Here is a 27,103-nt window from a genome sequence, read left to right as displayed (position 1 = left end):
ACTCCAACTCTGAAGATCCAGCACCCCGACCTCCAGAGGAATCTATATTCGTGTGTACATACATACCAACACACACATTTACACATAATTAGAAACAATTATAATAATTCGAGGTCATCATAGCTGACTTTGTGGTTTGTTTTGTTTTTTAAGTTTGAAGTGGTCCTCTAAAGATGAGAAGCCCATTTTAGTGACTTCCCAGGGTACCATCTCAGCTATCTACCACAGCCTTCTCCAGACGAGGGGGGATGCTTATTCTCCAGTTTCTGTCTTTCCCACAGCATGCGTGAGAAGGCTGTTCGAGAGCTGCTGACTCGGCACTGCCAACTGTCAGAGACGCCTGAGTCTTGGGCTAAGGAGACTTTCCTTACACAGAAGCTTTGTGTGCCTGCTGAGTGGATTCATGAGGCCAAAGCAGTTCGAGCACACATGGAATCCAATAAGCACTTGGAGGCCCTCTATTTATTTAAAGCTGGTCACTGGAACCGCTGCCACAAACTAGTCATTCGGCACCTAGCTTCTGGTGAGTGCAAAGGCCTACCTCTCTTGGAATAATCTCATATTTTTCTAACCTATGAACCTCGTGGTAGTTCAAGCAAAGATAGTATTTAGTTCAGGACATGGCAGTCTTAGTTTGTTCTACCAAAACACATCAAAGAGGCTTGTTCTGGGCAAGGGTCTATGAAGTGGGGAAAGATAGCACTGTTGTAGTTACCACCTGCCACAAATGTCCTTTACTGTTCACTAAGCTCTGCTCACTTGTGGAAATGTTAGCCAAGAACACCAGAAATAGCTGCTCAGCAGCCTGAAGCTAGGAGTTCCTCACTTGTGCCTTTTCGACTTTCACATCTGCCTTGAAACTTTGTCCTTCCTGGCTGCCTTAGATTTATGTCTGGTCTTTTACATTGTTGTGACTCACACCCTTGTACACTGAAGTCAATGTTTTTTTCTTCAGATGCCATTATTAATGAGAACTATGACTACCTGAAAGGATTCTTAGAAGATCTGGCACCTCCAGAGCGCAGCAGCCTAATTCAGGACTGGGAAACATCTGGGCTCGTTTACCTGGATTATATTCGAGTAATTGAAATGCTCCACCATATCCAACAGGTGCCTAAAATTCCTTATACCACTCTCTAGTTTTTCTTTTCATTGGTACTTAAAAGCAGAGACTTCAAAAGGCCATACTTTATTTCCAGCACTTGAGAGGCAGAGGCAAGCATGTATCTGTGAGTTCCAGGACAGCCAGACTATGTAGGTAGACCTTTAAAAAACAAAACAAAAAAACTAAAGGATCAGGAGTTTTGAGGCCAGTCTAGGCTGTATGAAACTTTTTATCAAAAAATTAAATTCATTGAAGATGGGACTTTGAAATTGTCTTGTTTGTTTTAGCCTTACCCTATAACCTAAGCCAGCCAGGACTCACTGTATATAGCCCAGGTTGGCCCTTTTTAGTATATTTATTGGAAGTAGTGAGATTATATATACCATAGCACAGATGTGCAGGTTCCTAGACAAGTTGTGGAAGTGGGTTCTCTTCTGGGAGTCAAACTCGAGTCATCAGGCTTGGAAGGGAGCACAGTTAGCTCTGAACCATCTCAGTGGCTAGCAGTGCTGCCTTTTCACTCAAAAGTATGTTACACTCTCTCTGTTCCCAAACACAGGGTACAGTTTTATACCTGCCAAATCATGCTGTATGTTTTTCACATTTCTAAATTCTTTTTTTAAATTTTTTTTTTTTAAGTAGGAAAAATATGGAACGCTTCACGAATTTGCGTGTCATCCTTGCGCAGGGAACTTTTCTGTATCGTTCCAATTTTAATATATGTGCTGCCAAAGCGAGCACAACATTTCTACATTCTTTAAGTTTGGGGGAGACCCTCTCTGTTGAGTGAAGTTCAGAGCTCAAGCTTCTCAGGTCAAACTATTGGGTTTCCCACATTGACTAAGTAACTAAGGTTAATAAACATTTTCATTCTTTCCCCGAGAGGATTGTATAGAGTGAAAGCTAGAGTGGTCAGTGCATAGATGATAGTATGTATCCAACAGGGTTTTCATGAAGGTTAAACAAAACAGACACAAGACTTTGGCACAGTGCCTTACACATCCTAAAATCCTGATAACATTTTCGTCCATTTCTGATTACTAGCCCCAGGCCAGATATATAGTGGACATATTTTATAGTCATTGAAGAAACATTTCTAGTTGATTGAGTTCATTTAGGTAACTTTTTTTTTTTTTTTTTTTTTTTTTTTTTTTTTTTTTTTGGGGGGGGGGGTGGTGTTTGGTTTTTCGAGACAGACAGGGTTTCTCTGTGTAGCCCTGACTGTCCTGGAACTCATTCTGTAGACCAGGCTGGCCTCGAACTCAGAAATCCGCCTGCCTCTGCCTTCCAAGTGCTGGGATTAAAGGCATGTGCTAACACCACCCGGCTTAGGTAACATTTATTAAGAACCCAAAATATGCCAAGTACTGTGGGTTTCAGAGCTATCAGAGTAAACATGTTTTTTTCTTTACTAAAGTACTGATTCAGTGGGGAGAGACATGTGAGTAAGCCAGCAATACTGCAGAGTAAAGGAAAAGATTTATCATGGATTGTTGATTATATGCCAATCACAGTGTAGCTCAATATCCATATTCATAACCTAATGAAACAATCCTCACTTAAATCCAGTCTGGGACTGGAGAGCTGGCTCAGGAGTGAAAATCACCTGCTGCGTTTCCCGAGGTTCAAGTTTTAGTGCCCACATGGGGGCTCACAGACATTATCCAGTACAGGATCTCCAGTGCCCTCTTCTGCCCTCACACATGCTGACAAAACATCATGCACAAAGTAAGATCTTTAACTTCCCAGTTCTGTTTTCCTCTTTACCAAATGTGTTGCATGTAAACACTTTCCACCTTACAGGTCTTGGCTGTTTCCTATACCTGGGAAGCTCAACCATGTTTTTAGGAAGGTCTCAGCTTACAAATGGCCTCCCTAAGGAAGCTTCCCCTACTTTGAAACAGATATCCAGTTTCTTTATTTCTACAGCTTAACAATTCTTTGAGGTTTTCTTGTCTGTAAATTCGTGAAAGCAGAGATAGCAGAGGGTATAAGAGCAGTTTGTGTTTAGGGATAAATCAGTGAATTCTGCAAGCCCTTTTCAGAGAGAGAGTTCTAGAGCGCTTGTAGCCAAACTTGATGACTTGAGTTCAGTCTCCAAAACTCACGCGGTGAAAGGAGACCTCCTGTGACCTGCACATGCTTCCATGGCATGCATTCACAGGCACTGAATAAGTGTATTGAGTAACCTTTAGGAAGAGCAGGTGACAGGAGAAAAGTAAATCTGGTTTGTTTTTAATGTCTCTGAGACAGGTATGGTGCTACATGCCTATAGTTTGCCATGGTGAAACAAGAGGGTATTGGCAACTCTGGGACCAGCCTAGAATACACAGTGAGTTCTAGGCCAGCTGGGGCTACATAGCAAGTCGTATCTCAAAAACCAAATGACTATAGAGTGACACAGTAGTGTGGCTAAGCTCCTAAGGTGTTTGAAGTGAGAAGCAATGGTGGTCCAAGCTTCAGCAAGGGATGTGGCACAGGAACAGAAGATTGGTGTATTGGGCTAGAACTAAGGACTTAGAAATCAATACATTGACTATAATTGGAACCATAGGGATATATCAGGAGAGTGTATAAATGAGTAGGTCCTGCACTGTTTTAGAAATGGCTATGATCTTAGAATAAGGAGACATAAATGCTGATTTAAATGTCACCTCTTACTATGTGTGTTGTTGAGTGTCATACTGTGTCTCTGAACCAGATTTACAAATGGCCTCCCTAAGGAAGCTTCCCCTACTTTGAAACAGATATCCAGTTTCTTTATTTCTACAGCTTAACAATTCTTTGAGGTTTTCTTGTCTGTAAATTCGTGAAAGCAGAGATAGCAGAGGGTATAAGAGCAGTTTGTGTTTAGGGATAAATCAGTGAATTCTGCAAGCCCTTTTCAGAGAGAGAGTTCTAGAGCGCTTGTAGCCAAACTTGATGACTTGAGTTCAGTCTCCAAAACTTCCTTGTTTTTTTGGTGCTGTGTAAAAACTATGTTGTGACTCATGATCTCAGGACCTGTATAGCCCAAGGCTCTGTGTTCTTTCCCTTATGTTTACTGTTAGTGCCTTGTCCTTAGCAACTAGATGATAAGGTGGTACCACGGGCACTGCCGCCAGCTCCTGGGTTTTCTCCCCTCTTATCATTTTGTGTAATCTATGAGTGGGATTGAGGAATACATGGGGTTTTTTGTTTTGGTGGTGGTAGTGTTTTATTTTTGTTTTTTGAGACAGGGTTTTTGTTTATAGCCCTGGCTGTCTTGGAACTCATTCCGTAGACCAGGCTGGCCTCAAACTCAGAGATACGTTGAAGTGCTGAGATTAAAGGCATGTGAGGTAGAAGTTTCTTTTGTCCTTACTGGTTTCCCTGTTTTCCTGTAGGTGGATTGCTCAGGTTATGAACTAGAGCACTTACATACCAAAGTGACTTCACTGTGCAACCGGATAGAGCAGATTCCGTGTTACAATGCCAAGGATCGCCTGGCTCAGTCAGGTAAGCATGTGGGCTTTACTCGTTCATGGCTATTTCACCACACACCAGTGCTATGTCCTCACTCTGTTTTTTTCTCTCTAGATATGGCCAAGCGGGTAGCCAACTTACTGCGGGTAGTACTGAGCCTTCAGCATGCTCCTGATGCCACCTCCAACTCAACTCCAGACCCTCAGCGAGTCCCTTTGCGTCTTTTGGCTCCCCACATTGGCAGGCTCCCCATGCCTGAGGACTATGCTTTGGAGGAACTGCGAGGCCTTACCCAGTCCTACCTTCGAGAACTGACTGTTGGGAGCCAGTGAGCCTGGCTCTTGCCACCACACTCATGCCCATTCACACTCGACACACACAGTCCCCAGCACTGTTTTAATTGACACTTTGCCAATCTCTGGGAATCCTCCGTTCCTTTCTACTGCCCTAAGCAGCATCCTCTAGTTATTTAGGGGTTTTCCAAATACTGAGCATAGCCTACAATAGCTTATAAGGGCTTCAGGAACAACAACAAAAAAGACAGGTCTCCATTTATCAACCTCAAGACCATTCGATTTTTTCTTTTTCTTTTGAAAAATGGTCAATAAAACCTCTTTGGCAGAACCTCCCAAAACCCAGGGAATTCTTTTCTACACCCAGAGCCCTGACTCTCACCCCATGCCAGCATCTTACCTCCACCACTGCAATCCTTTTGTACCATGACTGTTTGACAGACGTCTGATATATGGCTGACTGACCTTCCCTGACAGATTTGTCCTTCAAGTAGATTTCTCAGTTAACAGTGGGTTTGGGAGTCAAAAGAGAGTTGAACCTTGTTCTTTGGTATATTTAAGATAGAAGAGTTATCTGCCATGGAGGCAGAAATCTTCAAGGCTTTTACTCATGCCTTGCATATCCTTTGGACACCTTATTATCATGTGCAGTGGCCCCAAGCCACAGAGAACAACTTTTGAGAAGCCCCAGAACTGCTCTGGCCCTTGATCATCAGTCATCTTCCTCGATTTGCCAGAGGAGTTTAGATGAAGAATGTCAAGGGTGTTCCTTCCTGCCCTTCAGTCTAGCCAAAAACATTTCCCAGAAGGTAAAACTCACGGAGACACTCTGGCTAGGCCCTAGGGGCAGATAGAGAAAGCCTTCACCTCATTGCTGCTGGCTATGGGAAGTCCCAGGCATTAACCTGAAACAGTTGATATTTGGGGCTGTCACAGACAATATGGCTACCCCTGGGTCTTTATGCATGAAGATTATGTAAAGGTTTTTATTAAAAAATATATATATGTATAAATGATCTAGATTATTTTCCTCTTTCTGAAGTACTTTCTTAAAAAAAAATAAAATGAAATGTTTATAGTATTCCTGGTGGTATTGACTTTGTGTTTTTGGAATCCTTGTCTAAGAAGAAACAGATCCTGGGCTGGAGAGAGATAGCTCAGCAGTTAAGAGCACTGACTGCTCTTCCAGAGGTAATGAGTTCAATTCCCAGCAACCACATGGTGGCTCACAACCATCTGTAATGGGATCCAATGCCCTCTTCTGGTGTGTCTGAAGACAGCTATAGTGTACTCATATGCATTAAATGAGTAAATAACCACACAAGCCTGACAATCCAAGTTCAGTTCTCAGAATCCTCACAAACAAGCAAGCTGTATTAGCACTCATCTGTAATCCCAGCACTCTGTATGTGCCTGGCCGCACTCTAAGAGAAATTCTTACATGTATACAATGTATTTTGGTCATATCCATCACTCCCACTTTCAATTCCCAGCATTCTGGTTGTTTTTGTTTTGTCTTTGAATTTATTAGTATTTTATGTGTATTGTGGTTTGCCTATATGTATGTCTGTTCACCACTTGTGTGCCTAGTGCCTATGGAAGCCAGAGGGCAATCGGATCCTCAAGAACTGGAATTAGGAACGGTTATGAGCCACTTTATGAGTGCTGAGAAACAAGCCTGGGTCCTCTTGGAGGAGTAGCCAGTGTTCTTAACCACTAAGCCATTTTCTCTGAACTCGTATTAGGGAGTGGAGACGAGAACATCACCCTGGAAACTGTCCTGCCATTTAATCTGAAGAAAGCACAGCAGCAGGAATTAGAGACCCTGCCTCAAAAAGGAGGAAGGCAATAACCAATTCCCAAGTTGTCCTGACCTTGGGTACACATGATTCTCACAAATACTGAACAGTTAAATGCCGAGCTAAGCTACAGAGCACAAACACTTTTCTCCATCTGCAGTACTGGGAATTGAACCCAGGTTCTTTGCCTGCTAGGCAAGATCTACAGTTGAGCCAAAGGCTAAGTTTATATGGACAGATTTAGGGACAAGGAAGTTATTGACTAGTGAATACTGCTACACACAAATTTATGCACATGGATTCTACATTGAAATCGTTCCTCTGAATATACTTTGTATTCAAAGCCTGCTCTGTTCTGGAAGTTCTTAAACCAGGAGTCACTGCTTTCTAAGGGTAGGAATGATTGCTGAACTGGCTGCTTCACACAGGCCTCTGAGGGTCCAATGGGAATTCAAGTCTATTCATGTCCTAAATGTTGAACTGAGGAGAGAGCAAATTCCAGGTAGGTTTAAACCAAAGACTTCTGCAACATCACAAAATTGGAGAATAAAAGAACAGAGTGGGTCTGCTTTGAGTCTTCAATCCCTGAGGCCAGGAATTAATCAGCTTGCAGTCCTCCCTCCACACTGACTCAAAGAGAATGGCCAGGCTTCTGGCAGAGAATTCTTGTCTTGTGCCAGAGGTGTTTTTCGAAAAGAATGTGCTACAGAAACAGCTCATGGTTTTAGTGGTATTAAGGATTATTGGTATGGGAAATACTTGCTCTTAGGGCAAGTACTATTTCCTTTCTCTTAGTAAAAAGAAGGAAGCCTGGGATATAGTTCACTGTTGCTTGCCTAGCATGCAGGAAGCTCAGTTCAGAACCCAATACTGCACCGCCTGAGCATGGGGACGCATGCCTGCCTTTACCTCAGCACTTGGGAAGTGGAGGCAGAAGAAGCAAGAGCTCAAGGTTGTCCTTGACTACACTGGGACTAAGAGGCCAGCACATAAACTGGGAGACAGTACTTAATTGTAACCCAAATGGTTGGGAGGTGGAGGCAGAAGTTCATGGTCATCTTCATTTACACAGGATTCTAAAGTGTAAGTTCTCTGCATAATCCTCACTGTGACCCTTAAACTCTAATCCCTAACCTTAACCTTAACCCTGATCAGCCCCTCCCAGCTGACTACAGTAGGCATTGGGTAGAGTATCAGCCTGGAATCACTACAGGGACTGAGGAAATGCTTCACAGGACTGTCTGAAGTGGTCTGACTCAGCACTGAGGAGGGCAGAGCTTAGCTGGCACAAAACACCCAAGTCTAAGGTGTTCAGTCCCTCACTGGGAGGAAAGGTGCTGGTCTAAAAGGAGCCTATAAAATTCAAGCAAAGAACTTAGCTGAACTGGGGGTTCCGTTCACATCTACAAGTCTCAGCCCCATATGCCTTTAGAGCCTAATGTTTTGCACCTTCAGATCCTGGCATCTCTACTAAACCTTCCCAACCCCCAGGATGAGCCTTCACGCTGAGTTACACAATTTGAATAATTTAGGGCCCAGCACCCTCAGGTGTCAGTTTCAGTTGTTCTGTTCCCATGGGCACCAGTATGCCAACACTGCAATTACACTGATAACAGTCAGTGGAAGGGAGGCTGTTCTCCAGTGCCTCCAACCCTGATAAGAGTTCCTGGCCCAGTTCTGAGAGCAGCAGGCTTGCTCAGAACCCAGGTACAGGGAATGGATTGAAGGGGGTTTGGGGTACTATAAAAGAAGAAAGGTGGGGAGAGGAAAGAAAACAGAAACCAAAACCATTACAGAGGAAGAAAGCAAACTGAGACAGAGAGAGGTAAAAGAGGACACTGGTCATATGGAAGGGGGCAGAAAATGAAGCCAGAGAGTCCGGGAACAGCAAAGGAGAAACCACAGATACCACCGGCCAGGTATAGTATTGAGGGCAGGTACAAACTGGAGACTGGAAGGAAAACCTCAATCTCTGATTTCCAGGTACTGTCCACATCATCCCTGCTGGCTGGACCTGTTGTCCTATATCTCTCCTGAAGACTTGCCCACCCTCTGGCTGTAGTAGGGCCATGAGGACCAGGAGCCATCACCTGGGCCTGGGGTTTCTGCTCCTGCTCTTTCTCCCAGCAGGTAATGAACCAGGCCTCTGTCCACCACAAGCCTCCAGTCCCTACACTTCTCTTCAGTGCCTGCTGAGAGCAAGCAGGCTATCTGGGGAATGTGGAGGAGAGGGTGCTGAAAGAAAGACTTCTCTGCTGAAATGGAGGTGGGGGAGCAATAACTATGTAAAAAGCCAGGTGTGGCCTCAAACACCTGTAACCTCAGTGCTGCAGGGATCTGAGACAGGAGGATTGCTGGGATTGCTGGCCAACCAGACTAGTTGAAAAAATGGCAAGTTTCAAGTTGGTGAGAGACCCTGTCTCAAGAGAACAGGGCAGAAAGCGAAGAAGCCAGAACCCCAGTGCTCTCCTCTGGCTTCTATGCACATCTGAATACATATGAGCAAACAACACATAGCATGAGGAATGTGTGAGACCATAGAACAGGTGGTGACAAGGCTCCAGCTGGGGGTTGGGGGGAGGGATTTGAACATAGGCCCCTGGATAACCGTCAAATTCTTCTTATTCACCCTCTAGAGTGCCTGGGAGCTGAGGGCAGACTGGCTCACAAGCTGTTTCGTGATCTATTTGCCAATTATACAAGTGCCCTGAGACCAGTGGCTGACACAGACCAGACTCTAAATGTGACTCTGGAGGTGACATTGTCTCAGATCATTGATATGGTAGGATATGTTAATCGAGGGAAGATGGGCCATCTCCTAATTATCCTTTTCTTGTGTGTCAATACTAATAATGACAGTGGCCGTTAATTCCTGCCTACCTGTTGATGGCCCAAGATTTTACACACTGGTATTTACTGAATACCTCCTCCGTTCCCAAGCAGGAATTATCGGTGGGATTAACTGAAGATTGAAAAACCCACCAAGGGCACACAAGTTCAAGCCTGGATGGGAACTGGGCTGTTTGAGCAAGCTGGGTTTGTGGGTAGTAACCAGAGAGCTCTGTGAGGGAGAATGCACGAAAAAAGACAGTGAGTGAATATTCACGCGTCTGTTGTCTGCCCCTGCCAGGATGAACGGAACCAGGTGCTGACCTTGTATCTGTGGATCCGGCAGGAGTGGACAGATGCCTACCTACATTGGGACCCCAAAGCCTACGGTGACTTGGATGCAATCCGAATTCCCAGCAGTCTAGTGTGGCGACCAGACATCGTACTTTACAACAAGTACTGTCTGTCTGCCCCCTTTTTCTTTAAAGTTGCCCATTTGCCCTTGACATACACTGAGTCCTCTCCCAACACCTAATAGAGTTGCTTAGACATCTAGGAAACCTGCCTCTGGGGCCCCTCTTAGGAACTCTTCACTACTCCATGTCACGTTCAGGCCAACTCAAGCTGGATGGCTGCAGAGAACTCGCTCTGTGATCCAAGCCAGATGTAGCTCTCAGAGGACTGTCTTGGGTCCATATGCTCCTCTGCGGCAGCTCCACCCTCCCATGCTCTGAGGCCACTTGAGATCTCACCAGCCAACAGCCTAGTCCTTGGGGTACACCTTTAGGTGCCTTGCACCTCTCAGCCAACACACAGCATTTGTGTATCTTTCTGGGTTCATCTAATGAGTTCTACAAATGACTCCCTAGGCCAGTGTGGCGCTCCGGGTTTGCAGAGGTCTTTCAAACTCTACCCGCGGTCCTTCCAAGCCTTCAAACTCTGCCTCTTCTAGACCTTCAAAGATTTAAATGAGCCTAATGAGGTTCACGCCACCATGATGCCCTGACCACTAAAGCCCGCCTAGTGGCAATAGATCCACCCTGTTCATGGGCCTGGGTGAATCCTGTCCTTCCTGTCCACAGGGCGGACACGCAGCCACCTGCCTCAGCCAGCACCAACGTGGTTGTGCGGCACGATGGCGCTGTGCGCTGGGACGCACCGGCCATCACTCGCAGCTCGTGCCGTGTGGACGTGTCTGCCTTCCCGTTTGACGCTCAGCGCTGCGGCCTGACCTTCGGCTCCTGGACGCACGGCGGGCACCAGCTGGATGTGCGACCTCGGGGCACTTCCGCCAGTCTGGCCGACTTCGTGGAAAACGTTGAATGGCGCGTGCTGGGCATGCCAGCGCGCAGGCGCGTGCTCACCTATGGCTGCTGCTCTGAGCCCTACCCAGACGTGACCTTCACTCTGCTACTGCGCCGCCGCGCAGCCGCCTACGTGTGCAACCTGCTGCTGCCCTGTGTGTTCATCTCCCTGCTGGCGCCACTGGCCTTCCACCTGCCTGCTGACTCCGGGGAGAAGGTGTCTCTGGGCGTCACCGTGCTCCTGGCGCTCACTGTCTTCCAGCTGATCCTGGCTGAGAGCATGCCACCTGCAGAGAGCGTGCCACTCATCGGTGAGCCTGAGAGCGTGGGAGAGTGGACACCAGGTCAGAAGAGTGACCACTGCAGGGGGTGAGAGAGGGTAGACGTGTCTAGAACACCCCTCACTGCTGGGGCCTTGATGGAGGAAGATCTGGTGCCCAGTGTCATAATAAACAAACTGTAGTGATAGCTGTGTGCCAGGCATTCTGTGCATGTGACATTTGTTCGCTCACACAAGCAATACTATGAACCAAAGAAGAGTCACTAGGTTATTCCAGGTGTATAGTCAGGACAGTTCAGGTTGGTTGCAACTGCAATCTGATCCCCAGTAGGGGGGGGAAAAATGGGTAGCAGATATCTTCAGAGCCCTAATTGGAATAAGAAGTGGGGAGAACTTAGTTCTTATTTTATCCTTCCCCTCATCGGGTCTGAGGGCCGAATGCTGTCCTTTTTATTCATGATGAGGCAGCTGGGAAGCTCAACAGTCTTCATTTCCTGTTTGGGGTTCACAACGCTCTCTGTTCCACAGGAAAGTACTATATGGCCACCATGACCATGGTCACGTTCTCCACAGCACTTACCATCCTCATCATGAATCTGCACTACTGTGGCCCTAACGCACATCCAGTGCCTGCCTGGGCTCGGGTCCTCCTGCTGGGACACCTAGCCAAAGGCCTGTGTGTACGGGAACGAGGGGAGCCCTGTGGCCAGTCGAAGCCACTAGAGTCAGCCCCCAGCCTCCAGCCTCCACCAGGTCCCCCAGCGGGCCCTTGTCATGAGCCACGGTGTCTATGCCACCAGGAAGCCCTTCTGCATCACGTAGCTTCCATTGCTGGCACCTTCCGCAGCCACCGGGCTGCCCAGCGCCGCCATGAAGATTGGAAGCGCCTGGCTAGAGTGATGGACCGCTTTTTCCTAGGCATCTTCTTCTGCATGGCTCTGGTCATGAGCCTCCTAGTACTGGTGCAAGCCCTGTAAGGGAGCTGTGGTCACCTCAACACCAACAGGCAGAGATGGCAAAACCCAGGTGGTTGTTGGTACTCAGATAAACTCTCCCCAAAGTGCTGCTAAGAGTCAGAGACACCTCTTCAGGACCAGCATTTCTGACCTCACACCCCACAGCCTTTGTGATCTACATGCCCTAATGGAGGAGGATCTCAAGCCTGCCTCTCCCCTAATTCCAATATGATTAAGGTCAAAGTACAGACTTGGAGGAGAAGACTCAGTGCCAGCTGAGCAAGGTGATGGACTCTTGTAATTCCAGCACATGGAGGCTGAGACAGGAGGATTTCCTTAAGTGCTGTAGCCTGAGCTACAGAAATTTTTGTCTAGAAATAAATAACCACCCCAGTGTCTACACTTGGAATCATAGCTATTAGCTAGGGGAATCCAGGCTGTTTTTGTCGAGATTGAGTCTTATGTAGTCCTTGCTGGCCTGGAACATGCTACAGAGTCCAGGCTGGTTTTGAACTCACATAGATCCACATGTGTCTGCCTCTCCAAACACAGGTGCCACTATGCCTGGCTAGGGTGTAGGTTACTAATTAAAGGGACAAAGCTACACATTTGCTTGTCACCTTTAGTAGTTGCTGTTACAGATTTCTGTCTTGCTTATCTCTAGGCTCTCTCGGAGGGAATGCACTGTCTAGTTTCCAGAACAGAAGGCTGTGCAGATATTTGACATAAAGCTTCAATCCATAATAAATGAGTGTTCCCAGCACCTCCCCCATACCTTGTCTTCTTATTGGGGCCAATAAAAAGAAGTTGGGGATAGAGTTGGTCTTCATAGGTAGGACTCTCAGGATTCACAGATCAACGCAAAAATTACATCTCTTTTAAAAATCACATTTATTAGCCTGGAAGTACCACTCATACCTTTATGATAGGCACCTTTATGTGACCTAAGCTTGGCCCATGGCTATGTGTGCTCCCCCATCATCACCTATGATGAGTTGAAGTCTCCTGGCTCCAAGTTGAGTCTCTGCCTGTCCTTGAGTCCTCTGCTTGTCCTCAGTCCCATTCCTACAGCCCTGGATGAGGTTCAGTCTCCAAATTCTCTTCTGTGCCTCCATCAATATATCTGGAAATTGCCATAGAAGGCCCCAGAGTTCCCTGTAGATGGACTGATTCACCAGGATCCTGCTATACTTAAGGCACGAGTTGACCAACATTCTTCAGTCAAGGCGGTCAACATCGGGTTGGTCACTGGGGCCCTGGATTCTCTGGAAGGGCCCTCAGCAAAAGGAACCAGAGCAGCAGCAGAAGAGACCAGGAGACAGAGAGGGAGCCTGGGGCTATGTAAGGAAAAAGAGAGATTTAGGAGCCATGTGAGGATGTGAAGAGGAAGGACAAAGAGACTGACACAGTGAGCTGGAAAGACTCAAACTCAAAGTACAATGAGAGACAGGGGAAGCCAGTCACTCTAAACCCTGCCATCTGCAGACACAAGGGGACACAACACTACAGTGTGTCCGCTGATCTCAGAGAGATCTGCTGATGCTGAATCTGGCTTCTCCATTCATGCCCTGGGCACATGACATCCTGGTGGGACTGTGGAGGCAAAAACTCTTAACTTTCCCAATGTCCCAAATTATGCTACATCTGAATGTAGAGGCCCAAGCAGGATACAGCAGTTTGCTTGCCCAGGGTCCTAGCACTCAGAAGGCTAAGGCAAGAGAATGGTCCATATGAGGCCAACCTGAACTGCACATGAGTTCTAGGATAACCTGGGCTACATAGGAAATTCCCCTATTCTAAAACTAAAATAAAGGGTCTGGTTTGAAGTTGGAGACCCAGCTTCTGGTCACTATGCCACCTTGACTATGTCTCTGGCCTCCATTAACTACATGAAGATAGTATTCTAGGTTTTATCACTAGAGGACTATGTGGCAGAGGTAGAAACTGTCATGGTGGGCAGATCACAGTTCTGCAGCCAGGCTATAGACATGATTCCTCACTAGCTGTGTACTGAAGGATAGGTTGCTACTTTCCATCTTCTGTAGAAGTGGCTGATATTGGGCAAGATAGTGCAAGCCTTCAATCCCAGCACTCCAGAGGTAGAAGCAGATAAATCTCTGAGTTTGAAGCTAGCCTGATCTACAGAGCCTGTTCCAGGACAGCCAGGGCAGCACAGAGAAACGTTGTCTGAAAAATAAACTAAGCCAGTGCCATTGGACTGTGCTGAGGATTCATGGTGTAAATGCCTGGAACCCCAAGGATTATTTTGTCCAGGAAAGTGGAAAGAACAGAGGTTGAGTATCTTCCTGCCCACGGGTTACAGATCCTAGAGGGAGCAAGCATTGAGGACAGAGTAGGAAGTGTGGTTGAGAGCTGGGCAGGGGAGGGGGGCTGTTAATTCTTCTCTAGAAGAAGCCTATTCCCACGTAAATAAGTGGTGGCCCACATAGGCCCTGGCACAGCAGATGTACAAGAGAAGACTCAGATGAAAGAGATGTAGGTATCCTTTGATCCGACTTTCTGATTACAAACTAGGAAACTGAGGCACAGGAAAAGAAAAGTTAGGCCAGACTAGAGTACAGTCAGACAGCATCCGAGGATTGGCCTTGACCTTGGAAAGCAGGTCAAAGGGAGCCCTGAGGACGACAGCAGGGACACTGAGTTCTGCAACTGAAGAAAATGTCCCAGGGGAGAACTCTGTCGGGGAGCAGCTTCTGTTGTAGTCTCCTCTAAGCAGCCTGAAGGCGGGGCTGACAGTGGCCCTCCTCTGAGAGGCAGAGATGCTGAAGAGACAGTTACACACATACACATCCTCAATGAAGGTTAGTAACGCCTACCGCTGTCTCACTGAGAGAGATCTCTTCTTACACAAGGAGGTGGGTTTATAAGACTAAGAGAGCAATAGGCCCTGCAGTGGTGGCGCACGCCTTTAATCTCAGCACTGGGGAGACAGAGGCAGGTGAATGAATCTCTTGAGTGAGAGGCCAGCCTGGTCTACAGAGTGAATTCCAGAGCAGCTAGGGCTACACTTAGAAACCCTGTTTCAAAAAAACCAATCAATCAATCAATAAGAGGGCAATCTAGCGAGGGAGGGTCCAACCTCAGGACAGCCTGATCAAAATGTCTTCCTCTCTTACCTGAGCTATCCAGCCAGCAGGGCCCAGACCTGCATTTCTTTTCTGAAAGAAGAAAGAAGAATCAATGCTTCTGAAGAATCAGTAGCCCTCTGGTTGGAAAGGACCCCTGAGGGCTGGTGAGCAAACCTTCATTCTCCGTAATTCTGCTGCCATAGCAAGGATCTCCCTAGACCATATTCACTTAACCTGAGCCAAAGACAGAAGGGAGGCAGCCATGTAAGCCAGGAGCTCTTTCTGACCCACTCCTGGTCTCTGGCCTATAACTGCCTACTCACCACACCCCCAGCTCACTTTCCTATGCCCTGTCCTAGGTAGGGGGACTGGTTTACATTCTTGGCCTGCCTTCCTCATGGCTCACGATGTTAGTCAAGGTGGGAACTGAGCCACACTGGACCTCCTCTCACGTGTGAGCTGTGGCATGTAGGCCAACTGTCTGCCTCTTAACTTTGAAAGTCAGGCCTCGCATAGCCAGGAGCAGTAGCCCACAGCCCACCAGGGGTTAAGAACAGGCCTCCTCATTGTTGCTCCTCTAACTTGGGAGGAGGCACAGCTGACATGCTAATGACCATAGGCTGGCACGGTTAAACTGGCACACTCCCCACCTGCTATCTCCCTTGCCCCAGGCCTGCCCAGCACAGGCTACTGTATATAGCTACCATTCTGTCTGGTAAAATTGTCCTATCAAAAGCTGAGGTCAAGAGTTTTACTCAATTCTTTTTCTTAAAGTTTGTTTTAGCTGGGTGATGGTGGCTCACGCCTTTAATCCCAGCACTTGGGAGGCAGAGGCAGGCGGATTTCTGAGTTCGAGGCCAGCCTGGTCTACAGAGTGAGTTCCAGGACAGCCAGGGCTACACAAAGAAACCCTGTCTCAAAAAACCAAAAAAAAAAAAAAAAAAAAAAAAAAAAAAAAGTTTGTTTTATTTATTATTAGTATGTGTGAGGTAGGGGAAACAGGTGTTTCCTCGGGTTTGTGGAGGTCAGAGACAATCCAGTGGAGTTGGTTCTCTCCTTCTGTCTTTATATGGGTGTTGGAGACTGAACTGAAGAAGCCAGGCTCGCATGGCAATCTATGAGGCCATCTAGAGGTATCCTTTTCACTTGGCTCTGCCAACAAATGACTTAGTGTCACTACTGTGACTAGAAATTAATTCCTTCCCAGTCTCCAGCTGGAACAACAGCCTGATTCAAGTGTGCCTATCAAAGGCCCTGGCTGCCTCTCCTCCATCACTTTTTTTGCCTGGGAATCAAGCATAGCCTCAGCCTGCTCAGTGCTGGGATTGCAGGTGTGAGCCACCCCAGGCTTGTGGTCATTGCTTTTATTACTTATGTATGACTCCTTTCGCTGGGGGTGGGAGCTGGGGCTTGAATTTGTCAAAGCTCCTGGCAGATGCTGAAAGCCCATCTTTGTGGGGCTGGCCTAGCTTTGGCCTGGTTTGCGCCTCACCTTTGATGTATTCGCAGTTGTATGTACTGCTTTTGCCCAGAGCGCGGAGGTAGATGCGTGCGGGACCCTGGGCGGGTCGGCTGGTGTTGATCACCTGGAAAGTTTCGAAAGGGGGGATCAGCACCTCTTCCTCTTCAGGGAAAAAGGAGTAGCCCCTGATGGGAGCCCCGAGGCAGGTCCAGATACCAAAGAAGGTGTCCTCGCCAAATTGTTGGGCGGCAACGTTCTTGAGGGACGCGGAAGCAAAGCCCCCCAGCCTAACGGTGGCGCCAGGCCCCGCTGGCCGGAAGCGCAGGCCATGCACCCCCCTGTACACCTGCCGGCACCCGCGAGATCGGTGGCTCCGGAGCAGTTGCAGGGCCTCGGTAAGCAGGAAGTGGAGGGTCTTGAAGGAGAAGTGGTGGAGGTAGTGGGCCCGGGAGCGGCCCGCCTCGCGCACTGCCGCATTGAACTCCTTGTGCAGGGGACTGTTGGCGGTGTAGGCAAGTAGCGCCACCCCGTGCTCATCCCGGAAGCCCGGCGGTGGTGGAGGCAAGGAGCCCCACACAGACCCCCAGGTCCTGCGCTCCTGCCACTGGATGTTGGCCAGAGTCCAGCCATCCGCGTATACTTTGTTGGCCTGGAACTCCGAGTGGTTGAGATCTGGCAGTGCCGCTGTCATGTCTGCCAGACAGCCAGCATACTGGTCATCAAAGGACGCTGGGGCCATGTCCAGGGGTGTTTCTTGAGAAAAGATGTCTAGTTGTGAGATGGAGTAACTTTGAACCTGAGGGTAAGGGAGCATCAAGGACTGAGAGGGCAGTCCCTAGGAAAATGAGAACCCCGTCATCCAGCTTTCCCCTGCTCTGAGACAGGGGCCTGTCTACAGAGAAAGGCAAGAAGGTTCCCATATACATCTGGAGGGGAAAGGGGATTGGGGACATCAGTTGCAAGCTCCCCAAGACGAGGGTTTCAGCAGGTCCCTCAGAGAGACAGAAGGGTCCCCAGGGAAATGTTGGACATATCCTCTGCTCCTCTTCCCAGGATTTAGAAGCCGGCCGCTGGTGAAGGATGACCATACCTGAACTCCATCCCTGAGACCCACAGACACCAGTAGGAGCGACATCATAGCAGGAATCTTCATGTTGGAGGTAACCTTGGGCAAGCTGCTGTCTCTTTTTTCCTCATCTGGAAAATTGGGAAGTTAATCTCTACTCTTTAGTTAACATTATCTGACACTTACTGTCTGCCATTTGGACAGAGGGATGGAGGAGCTACAGCCTCTGGCACCCCTGAGGGTAGTCACACTGACCCACAGTGACTCATCCTTGGGTCAGAACTGGAATAGCCATCTCTAAACTAGTACTAAACGATGTCCCCTGTCTGTCTGTCTGTCTGTCTGTCCACATTGGTTTGTTTTTGTTTTTAAAAGGGTTTTATATACCCATGCTGCCTGAAACTGGCTACTTACTGGGCCAGTCATTGTCTTTGACTGGCTCCCCATCCCCTGCCTCCCCCCTCCTCCCGCTGCTGCTTCCACCTCTTAAAAGCAGGTATAATGGATTTGAACTACCTGCTTCTTTTCCTATACAGTAAGACAGATGTATGTTATTACAAAGTAGTGCAAAGTAATGCTGGCTGTAGGAAGGTGGGTGTGGACTGACCACCCCACTCCAGCCTTACACCCTCCTGCCCATGGCACGAGATGGCCAGTGACGATGGTGTCTTTCAGTGCCTTTCTCAGAAAATATTTGAACAGTATAATTAACAGTTTCTTTGCAGTGTTGGGGGTCAAACCCAGAGCCTGGTGTATTCTAGATGAGCATTCTGTTACTGAGCTCTGAACAATGTAGTAAATTTAACACACACACACACACACACACACACACACACACACACACACACACAGTGTTCAAATGTTTTGGATTTATTGACTCTTTTTTTTCTCAAAGAAAAAATGCTTAATTTACACTCCCTCTAAATATATCCCCTTGAGAAACTATGTATCAGGGGTCTCATCTCAAGTAGCCCCCTCACAGCTCCCTTGCCTGTTATGATGGCCTCGTGGTGTGTTTCGTGGTATAGTTAAACCATTGAATGGGCACATGGATTTTTTTTTCATAATGTTTTGAGGCAGGATCTGACCCTGCATTTCAGGCCAAACCTCCCTCTGTGTTCCAGGCCGGCTCCCCTGAGCTTATCGGTTACAATGTGTGCAACTACAGTTCCAGTGATTTAACAGCTTCCTCCTGCTGCATGCTGGGATTACAGGTGTGCACCACCCCACAGGGGTGAGATTTTTTATAATAATAGGCCCTGCCAAACTATGGTTAAAAAAGGAACCAGTTTGCCCCCTCACCACTAGTGAAAGAAGATGCTCTTGTCCCTCCGTTGTCAATGCTAATTACTGTTTTCCCAGATCGTTTTCTTGTCTTGCTTGGTTGGTTTGGTTTAATTTTTGAGGCAGGGTCTCATGCCACCTAGGCTAGCTTCAAATTTACTGAATGGCTGAGATGACCTTGAGATTCTGATTCTCCTGCCTCTGCCTCCTGAGTGCGGAGATCACAGGTGTGCCCGGCCTAGCCTACTGATGTCTTTCTAACGTTCACGTAAGTGATCTGGAAATATGTGCTGCTGCTGCTGCCATCACTGCTCTGAAAGTTTCCTTGTGCACTTTGTTGCCATCTATCCGGTGCTTAGTACCTGGCACAGAGAGGCTCAGGAGACTGAGATGGATGTGATTCAGAGAAAGGGTAGACATGGTGGTGCACACCTGTGGTGTAAGGCCAAGGCAGGGGGATGGTAGGCCGAGGGCCATCCTGGGACATCATGAGACCCTATCTCAAAAACCAAAATAAGCAATTTGCATCATCGATGTTAAAGTCAGGCAGAGGTGAGATTCCCCAGGGAGGATGAGCCAGAGGAACCAAGAGAAACTGGAGGGTAAGCCTAAGCTTACCAAAGAGGCTGGTGGTGGGGAGGGGGGCTTATGAGGTTCTTTGCTTCCAGCCTGTTGGCTCAGTGAGAAACCCTGAGTATTAGCTTTTAGCCTTAACCCAGCTTAGCCTAGCTCCAGTGAGCATGCCAGCAGAAGCTACTCATGTGGTACCCTAGACTCTCAGGATGGTCACGTGGTACCTATCCATTCAATCATTCAGCACTCATGACTGCAGTTGCCAGCTCATGTCGGGTCCAAGCTGCTTCTTGGAGTCTCCTTCCCCTATTTGTCCAGGCCCACATCCGTGCCCTGCTTATTTTTGTCTGCCTCCTCCTTAGATGATCTGCCTGCCTCTTTTCTGCCCTGCTAGAACACTCACCATGGTGTGGGGAGAGCGAGGCTTCTGAAGCACAGCCCTGGTTACCATGCTTACCTGCTTAAAACCTTCCGTGTGGGAATGGGGAGGCTTAGTGGTTAAAAGGATGGACTGCTCTTGTACAAGGCATGAGCTGAGTTTCCAGCACCCACACCAGGTGGCTCATGCCTGCCTGGAACTCTGGCCGTAGGACGTCTGATGATGACGCCTTAGTGAATCCTGTCCTCGGGTGCACTTAACCACATATAGACACGCAAATATACATGTAATTAAAAATAGAATCTTAAAGAAATTTCTGTGCCAAAACTGACTGAAAAATAGCTCAAAATACTGAGAAAAATGCAGAAATGAGAATTACGAGAGAAGATGATAGTATATCTTAAAAGGTGCTGTGGGTGCTAGTGGGAGAGAGATGGCTCAGAGGTTCAAGACACTGTTCTTGCAGAGGTCCCAGGTTCAGGTCCCACACCACAGGCTCCCTTTATCTCATGTTCCAGGTGATCTAATGCCCTCTTTGGCCTCCAAGGACTCCTGCACATGTGCACTGTACATAAACTCACTCTCTCTCTCTCTCTCTCTCTCTCTCTCTCTCTCTCTCTCTCTCTCTCTCATACACACACACATTATCATTTTAAAATCTATAAATAAATAAATAAATAAATAAATAAATGCCTCTAAGGTGCATCATACCTTTAATGCCAATGCTCAGAGGCAGAGACAGGAGGATCTCTATAAGTTCAAGGCCAGCCTGGTCTACAGAAAAAAGTTCTAGAACAGCCAGAGTTACATAGAGAAACTCTGTTTCCAAAAAACAACCAAAACAAACAAACAAAAACAAAAAGCAGTGAGGCCTTGCCTATCTATCCTGCACAAGTCCCTGGGCTTGATTCCTAATACCGCCTAGAAGTCACACGTGGTAACACAGGCCTGAGACCCCAGGATTCATGAGGGAAGGAGGATCAGTGAGTTCCAGGCTTGTCCCCCAGACCCTGTCTCAAAACAAAGCAGCAAAATGAAGTAAAACGTCCCTCTGCACCTCATGGCAGCCTCACCTTATTCTGCTCCTTGATCTGCTCAGTGATCCTGCCCCCTGGGACTGTTTTTTTTCCCCCTGCTTCTTGGTGCCTACAGTACAAACAAAGTTCCAGAGGGAATCTACTGTTTCCCTGCCCTTAGCTATCCTTCTGGCCTCCCATTCATACAAGCTTAAAGTGCTCACCTGTTTCAGAAAGACCCCAGAATCCTTTGGGCTCTACATCACTCTGTGCTGACTCTCCTGATCATCCCTCCCCCCAAACCCTGGCCTGTGTGGAACCAGCAATAATCCCCAGGGCTGGGGCAGGACTAGGCAAAGTCACTGGAGTGTTGCTGAGAGTCTCGTTAAGGAAATAAAATCTACACAAACACCCCAGCTTCACGTGGACCTGCAGATGCACAGTAGGTGACTGGGTGGGGATAGAAAGACTGGCACCCATGTATTCCCTTTTGGGTCAGGTTCTATCACCTGAAGGCAGATATGTCAATCACCTCCTTAGCCAGGGCTTCTGCTCTCCACTCTCAGAGGTTTTAGAGCAGCTTGAGCGCTGCGCGCAGCACAGCTCCAGGTCCCACAGCCTCAGCTACTGAGCCCTCCCTGTCCTTCAGGCAAGATGATGACCCCAGCCAGTAATCCTGGAAAATCAGTGGAAGCCTGCCTCTGCCCTTGTCCAGACAGCGCACCCTGTCTGTCAGTGCTGGCTGCCTTCCATTAGAGAACTGAAGCCTCACTAAAGCCTGCCTGTGTCCACCACATACTCTCATTTCTACAGTCAGATGCACCTTATTTTCATTCTGTCTGTGCTGGAAGGACTCCCCTCGCCCCAGTCTCTGGTAAACAAGGCTCCGAGGCATTCTGAGCATTGCCAATAAGACGGCACCTCAGAGTAAGTAGATCACTTTCCTTGGTGACCCTGCTGGGGGAAACATACAGGGGTTGGTCTGGAACACCAGGAATTCCCCTCACTATTTTATTTCTATTTTTATTTTATTTTATTGAGACAGACTCTTGTTAGGTATCCCAGGCTAGCCTCTAACTCAGTCTCTGGCACAAGAGAGCTGAATCCAGCTTAAAAATCCCTTTTCACAAGCAAGGGAGCTGCATTTCCCCTATTCTCTGACCCACAGCCCTTAGTTTTCCTCTCTTTCAGGTCCTCACTCAACAGTTCCTTCTGGGAATATGACCCCAAGTCTCTCCTCAAAAATCCCAAACTTTCCTAGGATCCAAGGATCCCTAAAATTTTATTAATACCATAGATTTTATATCAAAAAGTTCCATTCCTATTCCCTATGTGAGGAAGTGAGGTAGCCTTCTGGCCTTACCTAGCCTTCTCCATGGTGGGCAAAGCTGATCTGGTCTCCTGTGGTAGACAGACAGGAGGGCAGCTTTCTCCTTTATACTGTCTATCCCCTGCCCCTCCTGCTTTCCCCACACAGCTGCTCAGAAATGTGACACGCTGTCTATTTCAAGCTGTCTCCTTGTCAAGGTTCGGGAACACTAGCCTCACCCCAGTGTGACCTGGGCCAATGTTCTTCCCAAAACAATAAGAGCTGCCGAATACAGAGGTGTTGAGGGTGATATTGGGGGTGTTGAGGGGATAGGACTGCAGCCCTCTCACCAGGCTTGGCTCTGGACTCTGATCACCCCACTTCATGCACCCCAATCCACACATCTCTCCTTTCATTTTGTTCTGTTGTGGTGGTGGTTGTTATTGTTGTTGTTTTATTACTTTCTTTCACAAAGTCCAGGCTGACCGTGAACTTGAAGCAATCCTTTTGTCTCGGCTTCCCTCCCGATTGCTGGGATTATAGGCACGTACCACCATGTCAAACTCTGTTCCTCTCTAAAGAACCCAGCTTCTTGCTGGATCTCTGACTCACTGTGTGACCTGGGAGGACTCTGCCCCTCTCAGGATCCCTGACCATGACCAGATTTGACTCCATTTCTTGGGGTTCCGGGTGCTAGGATGTAAGAAAATCCCCAAGCCCAAGGCTGTCCCCACACAGCATCTGCTGTCTTGGAAACTATAAGTACGTGAATTTCTCCCAGAGAGGGAGGATGGGGCCAGTGGGGAAGAAAGGGATTACTGCTGGGCATAGCTTTCCTCTTTAGCTTTCAGGAAGGATTGGAGGAGAAAAAAAAGGTTTTTAGGTGAAGGAAACTTTATTTGGCTGACAATATGAGGTGGTAAAGGGATGGTGATGGGTAAATTCATGAGCTGGACTATCCTATGCTTACGCTGGCCCAACAGGAGGCATCTCTAACCCTTGACGTTGAGAACATCCCTCCTTCACCTTCCCATAAGCCGGTTCCTTCTCCCGTTACATCCAACTGGGCATCTGAAACTCAGAGCTAGGTTATTTATAGTCAAGTCCAATGGAGCTGTGAGAGAAAGCTGTGTTTACAAACATGGGGTCACCTGAGCCAGTCCAGAAAGGGAAGGTGTGAGGGGCTGGGGGTGGGGCTGTTCCTGAACACTTAAGCACAGACAGTCAAGCACTCCCTTCTATCCCAAGCTTACAGACCAGGGTAGGGACACAGAGGGTTAAGAGTAGGGAAGGAAGTGGGGAGGTGAGGGTGGAAGTTTGCTGCTGGTGCACACATGTGTGTGTCACATGCAAATTGTATGCAAATAAGACAGATTGGGTGACTTAACTAGTGTGATGTACCCTCACATAGGAGCGACTCTTCGTGGGGTGGTCTGAGGGCCCTGGCCCGGTCTGGGGCCACCGGAGAAGAGGCTAAGTCTCACAAGTCCCTCCCCCAACCTTGACCTAGCCCAGATCTTACAGAAAGAACCTATCATCCAAACGAAGGAGAGTCTCGCCCCTCAACCACCCAAGGACTCTGCCAGTTCAGCTCCCACGCCCCTGTCTGTTGTTGGGGAAGATAGGTGTCGGGTTACCAGTCCAGGGGCTATAGTTAGCCCCGGGGACTTTGTTCAGCTGTCTGTCCCGGATCCGCGCGCAGCGCCGGCACTTCAGTTCCCTTCAGCTCCTGTCTGCAGCAAAGGACCATAGCCCCGGGCTGCTCTCTGCCTCTAGCTCCACCAGGTAGGTTCTCATCCCCGCCTCGTCCCTCTTCAAGCAGAGCCTTATAAATGTCTCACCTATACCATCGAAAAGAAGTCCTAGAGACCCTGGGTGTGGGGCCATCTTGTAGTCATAGACATGGGGACAGTAAAATCCGAAGCTCTGCCCATCCTTAGACTTGCCCTAGGCCCCGCCCCTCATCCTTTCTGAGTTCCAGTCCTTCACTAAGGACCCTCTCAGGCTGAAGAAGGAAGGTCCTGGAGCCCATCCAAACCAGCACCCCCCTCCACTGGCTTCATCATCATCATCATCAGGATTCTGTCTTCTTGGGACTCCTCTGAGGATGATTCTGGAGGATCTGCTAATGGTCCTCGGCTGCCTTGGCTTGCACACTCTCTGGAAGGTAACTCTAGGGACTATCCTTTGCCAACAAAGTCAGGTGTGGGTCAGAGGCTGACAAGTGGTGGTAGTGGAGGAATGATAAAGGAAACCACCCCCAGGAGTCGCTTCCCTCCTCCCAGTCCTCTTCTCAGGAACTTTGATTCTGTTAGGGAGCCCAAGTGCCAGATCTCTCTCCCAGAATGCCACCTCCCTGTACTCCTGGATTCCGGTGTGAAATCTCCTTCCATGCTACCCCTCAATAGGGATTGCCTCCAACTTTCTCCTTCCCACTTCACACCACAGGTTCAATGCAGGCACACCGGTGTGCAGCTGTAGGCCCTGGCAGACCCTGAAAACCAGGCTTCACCCTCTCCTCTCCCCCTTACACTCTTGGACTATGGTTGTGCAGAGGACAATAAAATTTCTTCCCCTCTGTGAGTTTGGGATAAAATCTTCTAAAGCAGCTAGGATCCAGGAACCCTAGAACTGACAGTGATGTATACTGAGCTGCAGGGCTTTCCCAAGGATGCGAAATAGCTGAGAGGGATGGGGACCAGGGCAAGGATCAGACTCTGGCTGTACATTGCCTGCATATGAATAGCAGAGCCAGGAAGACACAGAACCAACCAGACTCTCCTCTTGCTCAAATGATGAGATAACCCCTCTAGGTTGTGCCACAGTGGTCCTTATGCTCTCCTCACAACCCTGTGAGGTTGGAAGTATCCTTAATCCATAGGTGAAGAAGGTGAAGTCCAGAAAGCCCTGACCTGAGAATTGCTCCAGATCCCATAGCTAGCAGGTGGTGCTTAAACTCATGGCTATCCGACTCCACTGCCTGTGTTCTTTGTGCCTGTTTCCGATCTTGCCAATTGCATGTGTCAGATATGTGGGCATAGAAATGAAAATCTGCCACCAGCAAGCACTCTCTGCCCAGTGTTCTAGACTTATGTTTTGGCCTCTGCACCACCTCCCTTATGTCCATTAGGTCCACGCTGTTCCTATCCTGCCCCTGAGCCTGGTTCCAGATACCTTTGATGATGCCTATGTAGGCTGCTCTGAAGAGATGGAGAAGAAAGCAGGCCTGCTGCTAAAGGAAGAGATGGCACGCCATGCCCTGCTACGGGAATCCTGGGAAGCAGCGCAAGAGGCCTGGGCACACAGGCGTCACAAACTTGCTCTGCCTCCTGGCTTCAAAGCTCAGCACGGAGTAGCTATTATGGTCTACACCAACTCATCCAACACCTTGTATTGGGAGCTGAACCAGGCTGTGCGGACAGGAGGTGGCTCTCGGGAACTCTACATGAGGCACTTCCCCTTCAAGGCCCTGCATTTCTACTTGACCCGGGCCCTGCAGCTGCTGCGGGGCACTGGAGGGTGCAGTAGGGAAGCTGGGGAGGTGGTGTTCCGAGGTGTGGGCAGCCTTCACTTTGAACCCAAGAGGCTTGGGGACTCTGTCCGATTAGGACAGTTTGCCTCCAGCTCTGTGGATGAAAGAGTGGCTCGCAGGTTTGGTAATGCCACCTTCTTCAATCTAAGGACTTGTTTCGGGGCTCCTATCCAGGCTTTGTCTGTCTTCCCTGAGGAGCGTGAGGTGCTGATACCCCCACATGAAGTCTTCTTGGTCACTGGGTTCTCCCAGGATGGAGCCCAGAGCATAGTGACTCTCTGGAGTTATAATCAGACCTGCAGCCACTTTAACTGCGCCTATTTGGGTGGTGAGCGATGCATGGGAGACAGAGAAGGGCAGGGTGGGTGAAAGATGCCAGTGTATCCCGACCCAGTCCCCAGAGCCTTCAGGAACCACTTGGTTAGTGAGATTGAGGTTCCACCAGGTCCTGTGAGAATTCAAGATCTGTGGACATTCTCAGATGACTCTTCTCAGAAGGGTACCTAATAGACCAAGGAACAGAGAGGAGGCAGTACTGCCTCCCATCTCAGTAAGCTCTGGCTTGATGGGGCTGACAAGGTAGGAAAGTGCCAGGTTCAGTTGTGGAGGCAGGGGCAGTGGAAGAGTGATGGCTGTGTAGGTAGGAACAAGGATGGATAGGCAACCTGGAAACGTTGCCTGGGGAGAAGCTGAAGGGGAAGGAGGGCCTGCTTTGAGGAGAAGGAAAAGACAGACTGAAAAAGGGATGGCCATAGGCAAGACATTTGGGATGTGAATCACCCCAGGGCCTCACTATGCTATCTGTTGCAGGGGAGAAGAGGCGTGCCTGTGTGTCTTCAAGAGGTAAGTCACCCTCTAGCCTGCTCTGAGAGTTGTTTGCTCCCCCCTGGCCCTGCTGCCCACCTCACCATCTTTTCTCCTTTCTCCAGCAGTAGGGCAGCCAGAGTCATCCTCCACAGAGGCTTTGGCTCTGCAATCAGGGAAGACGCTGCTCTTGGCCCCAGGGGAGTTGCAGCTCTCCAGAGCTGGACCCTGAAAGCCTCTTAGGAATCTTGGGAACTGATGACCTTACTATGAAGAAGGGGCTTTGAATGGCCTCAGGAAGTGGGAGTTTGGCTCTGGTTCCAGTCCTAGGGGCCACCTCTCCAACCAGAGTTGGAGACCTGAGGTCATGGCAGGGTTGAGGGAACCCCACTGTGTGGCGGGGACTTCCTAGGACACACAAGGTAAAGACTAGATGGCTACTCAATTAAACAGAGTTGTGGTGTAGAGACATGGGCTTTTATGACTGGTTTATAGCATGATGTCATTCGTTCTTGTCAGGCTTGAAAGTAGAGGGATCAAAGCTAGCTTCCTGACCATCCTAGCCACACACTGTGACCT

General features: G+C 48.5%; 4 protein-coding genes and 1 pseudogene across 22 annotated transcripts in view; 3 read left to right on the top strand and 2 right to left on the bottom strand.

Moving 5' to 3' along the window:
- Positions 1-5,923, top strand: part of Nup98 (nucleoporin 98 and 96 precursor) — an 87,099-nt gene extending 81,176 nt beyond the window's left edge. For 4 of the 6 annotated variants that reach the window (XM_034503536.2, XM_034503506.2, XM_076939251.1 and 1 more), the window contains 4 exons: positions 282-523; positions 956-1,110; positions 4,471-4,582; positions 4,664-5,137. In XM_034503536.2, coding sequence (XP_034359427.1) covers positions 282-523; positions 956-1,110; positions 4,471-4,582; positions 4,664-4,881 — 727 coding nt within the window. In that variant the 3' untranslated portion in view covers positions 4,882-5,137. Of the gene's footprint in view, positions 1-281; positions 524-955; positions 1,111-4,470; positions 4,583-4,663 lie in introns of all 6 variants that reach the window. The other 2 variants (XM_034503525.2, XM_034503497.2) reach the window with 1 other exon arrangement.
- Positions 1,749-1,846, bottom strand: LOC117699395 (U6 spliceosomal RNA; annotated as a pseudogene).
- Positions 5,924-8,215: 2,292 nt separating the features above from the next.
- On the top strand, positions 8,216-12,773 carry Chrna10 (cholinergic receptor nicotinic alpha 10 subunit). Of its 5 annotated transcripts, none has more exons than XM_076939073.1 (7): positions 8,234-8,348; positions 8,438-8,560; positions 8,625-8,771; positions 9,278-9,423; positions 9,772-9,926; positions 10,553-11,118; positions 11,583-12,773. In XM_076939073.1, the coding sequence occupies exons 3-7, from the start codon at positions 8,711-8,713 to the stop codon at positions 12,029-12,031; spliced, it is 1,377 nt and encodes a 458-aa protein (XP_076795188.1). In that variant the 5' UTR covers positions 8,234-8,348; positions 8,438-8,560; positions 8,625-8,710; the 3' UTR covers positions 12,032-12,773. The 5 variants fall into 5 exon arrangements, with proteins under 5 accessions (XP_076795194.1, XP_076795203.1, XP_076795183.1 ...); XM_076939077.1 differs by having other exon boundaries at positions 8,238-8,348; positions 8,438-8,466; XM_076939079.1 differs by lacking the exon at positions 8,438-8,560 and having other exon boundaries at positions 8,216-8,348; positions 9,278-9,396.
- A 109-nt stretch (positions 12,774-12,882) lies between these two features.
- Art1 (ADP-ribosyltransferase 1) lies at positions 12,883-22,343 on the bottom strand. Of its 6 annotated transcripts, none has more exons than XM_034493880.2 (6): positions 22,243-22,343; positions 17,652-17,758; positions 16,778-17,357; positions 16,592-16,685; positions 15,148-15,189; positions 12,883-13,347 (listed from the first exon to the last, which is right to left on the bottom strand). In XM_034493880.2, exons 2-5 carry the CDS (start codon positions 17,712-17,714, stop codon positions 15,153-15,155), a joined length of 774 nt encoding a protein of 257 aa, XP_034349771.1. In that variant the 5' UTR covers positions 17,715-17,758; positions 22,243-22,343; the 3' UTR covers positions 12,883-13,347; positions 15,148-15,152. The 6 variants fall into 6 exon arrangements, with proteins under 6 accessions (XP_034349771.1, XP_034349778.1, XP_034349757.1 ...); XM_034493887.2 differs by having other exon boundaries at positions 16,908-17,357; XM_034493866.2 differs by having other exon boundaries at positions 16,592-17,357.
- Art5 (ADP-ribosyltransferase 5) lies at positions 18,536-26,989 on the top strand. Of its 5 annotated transcripts, XM_076939151.1 has the most exons (7): positions 21,222-21,321; positions 21,693-21,806; positions 23,699-23,973; positions 24,182-24,355; positions 25,319-26,048; positions 26,531-26,563; positions 26,650-26,989. In XM_076939151.1, exons 4-7 carry the CDS (start codon positions 24,296-24,298, stop codon positions 26,754-26,756), a joined length of 930 nt encoding a protein of 309 aa, XP_076795266.1. In that variant the 5' UTR covers positions 21,222-21,321; positions 21,693-21,806; positions 23,699-23,973; positions 24,182-24,295; the 3' UTR covers positions 26,757-26,989. The 5 variants fall into 5 exon arrangements, with proteins under 5 accessions (XP_076795279.1, XP_076795271.1, XP_076795266.1 ...); XM_076939164.1 differs by lacking the exons at positions 21,222-21,321; positions 21,693-21,806 and adding an exon at positions 18,536-18,841 and having other exon boundaries at positions 23,704-23,973; positions 26,653-26,989; XM_076939156.1 differs by lacking the exons at positions 21,222-21,321; positions 21,693-21,806 and adding an exon at positions 18,536-18,841 and having other exon boundaries at positions 23,704-23,973.
- The last annotated feature ends 114 nt before the right edge of the window (positions 26,990-27,103 follow it).

The sequence above is a fragment of the Arvicanthis niloticus genome, chromosome 1 (genome assembly GCF_011762505.2).
Source record: "Arvicanthis niloticus isolate mArvNil1 chromosome 1, mArvNil1.pat.X, whole genome shotgun sequence".
Taxonomy (NCBI): domain Eukaryota; kingdom Metazoa; phylum Chordata; class Mammalia; order Rodentia; family Muridae; genus Arvicanthis; species Arvicanthis niloticus.
Note: the sequence above shows the minus strand (reverse complement) of the source record. Positions and strands in the feature narration are given on the sequence as shown.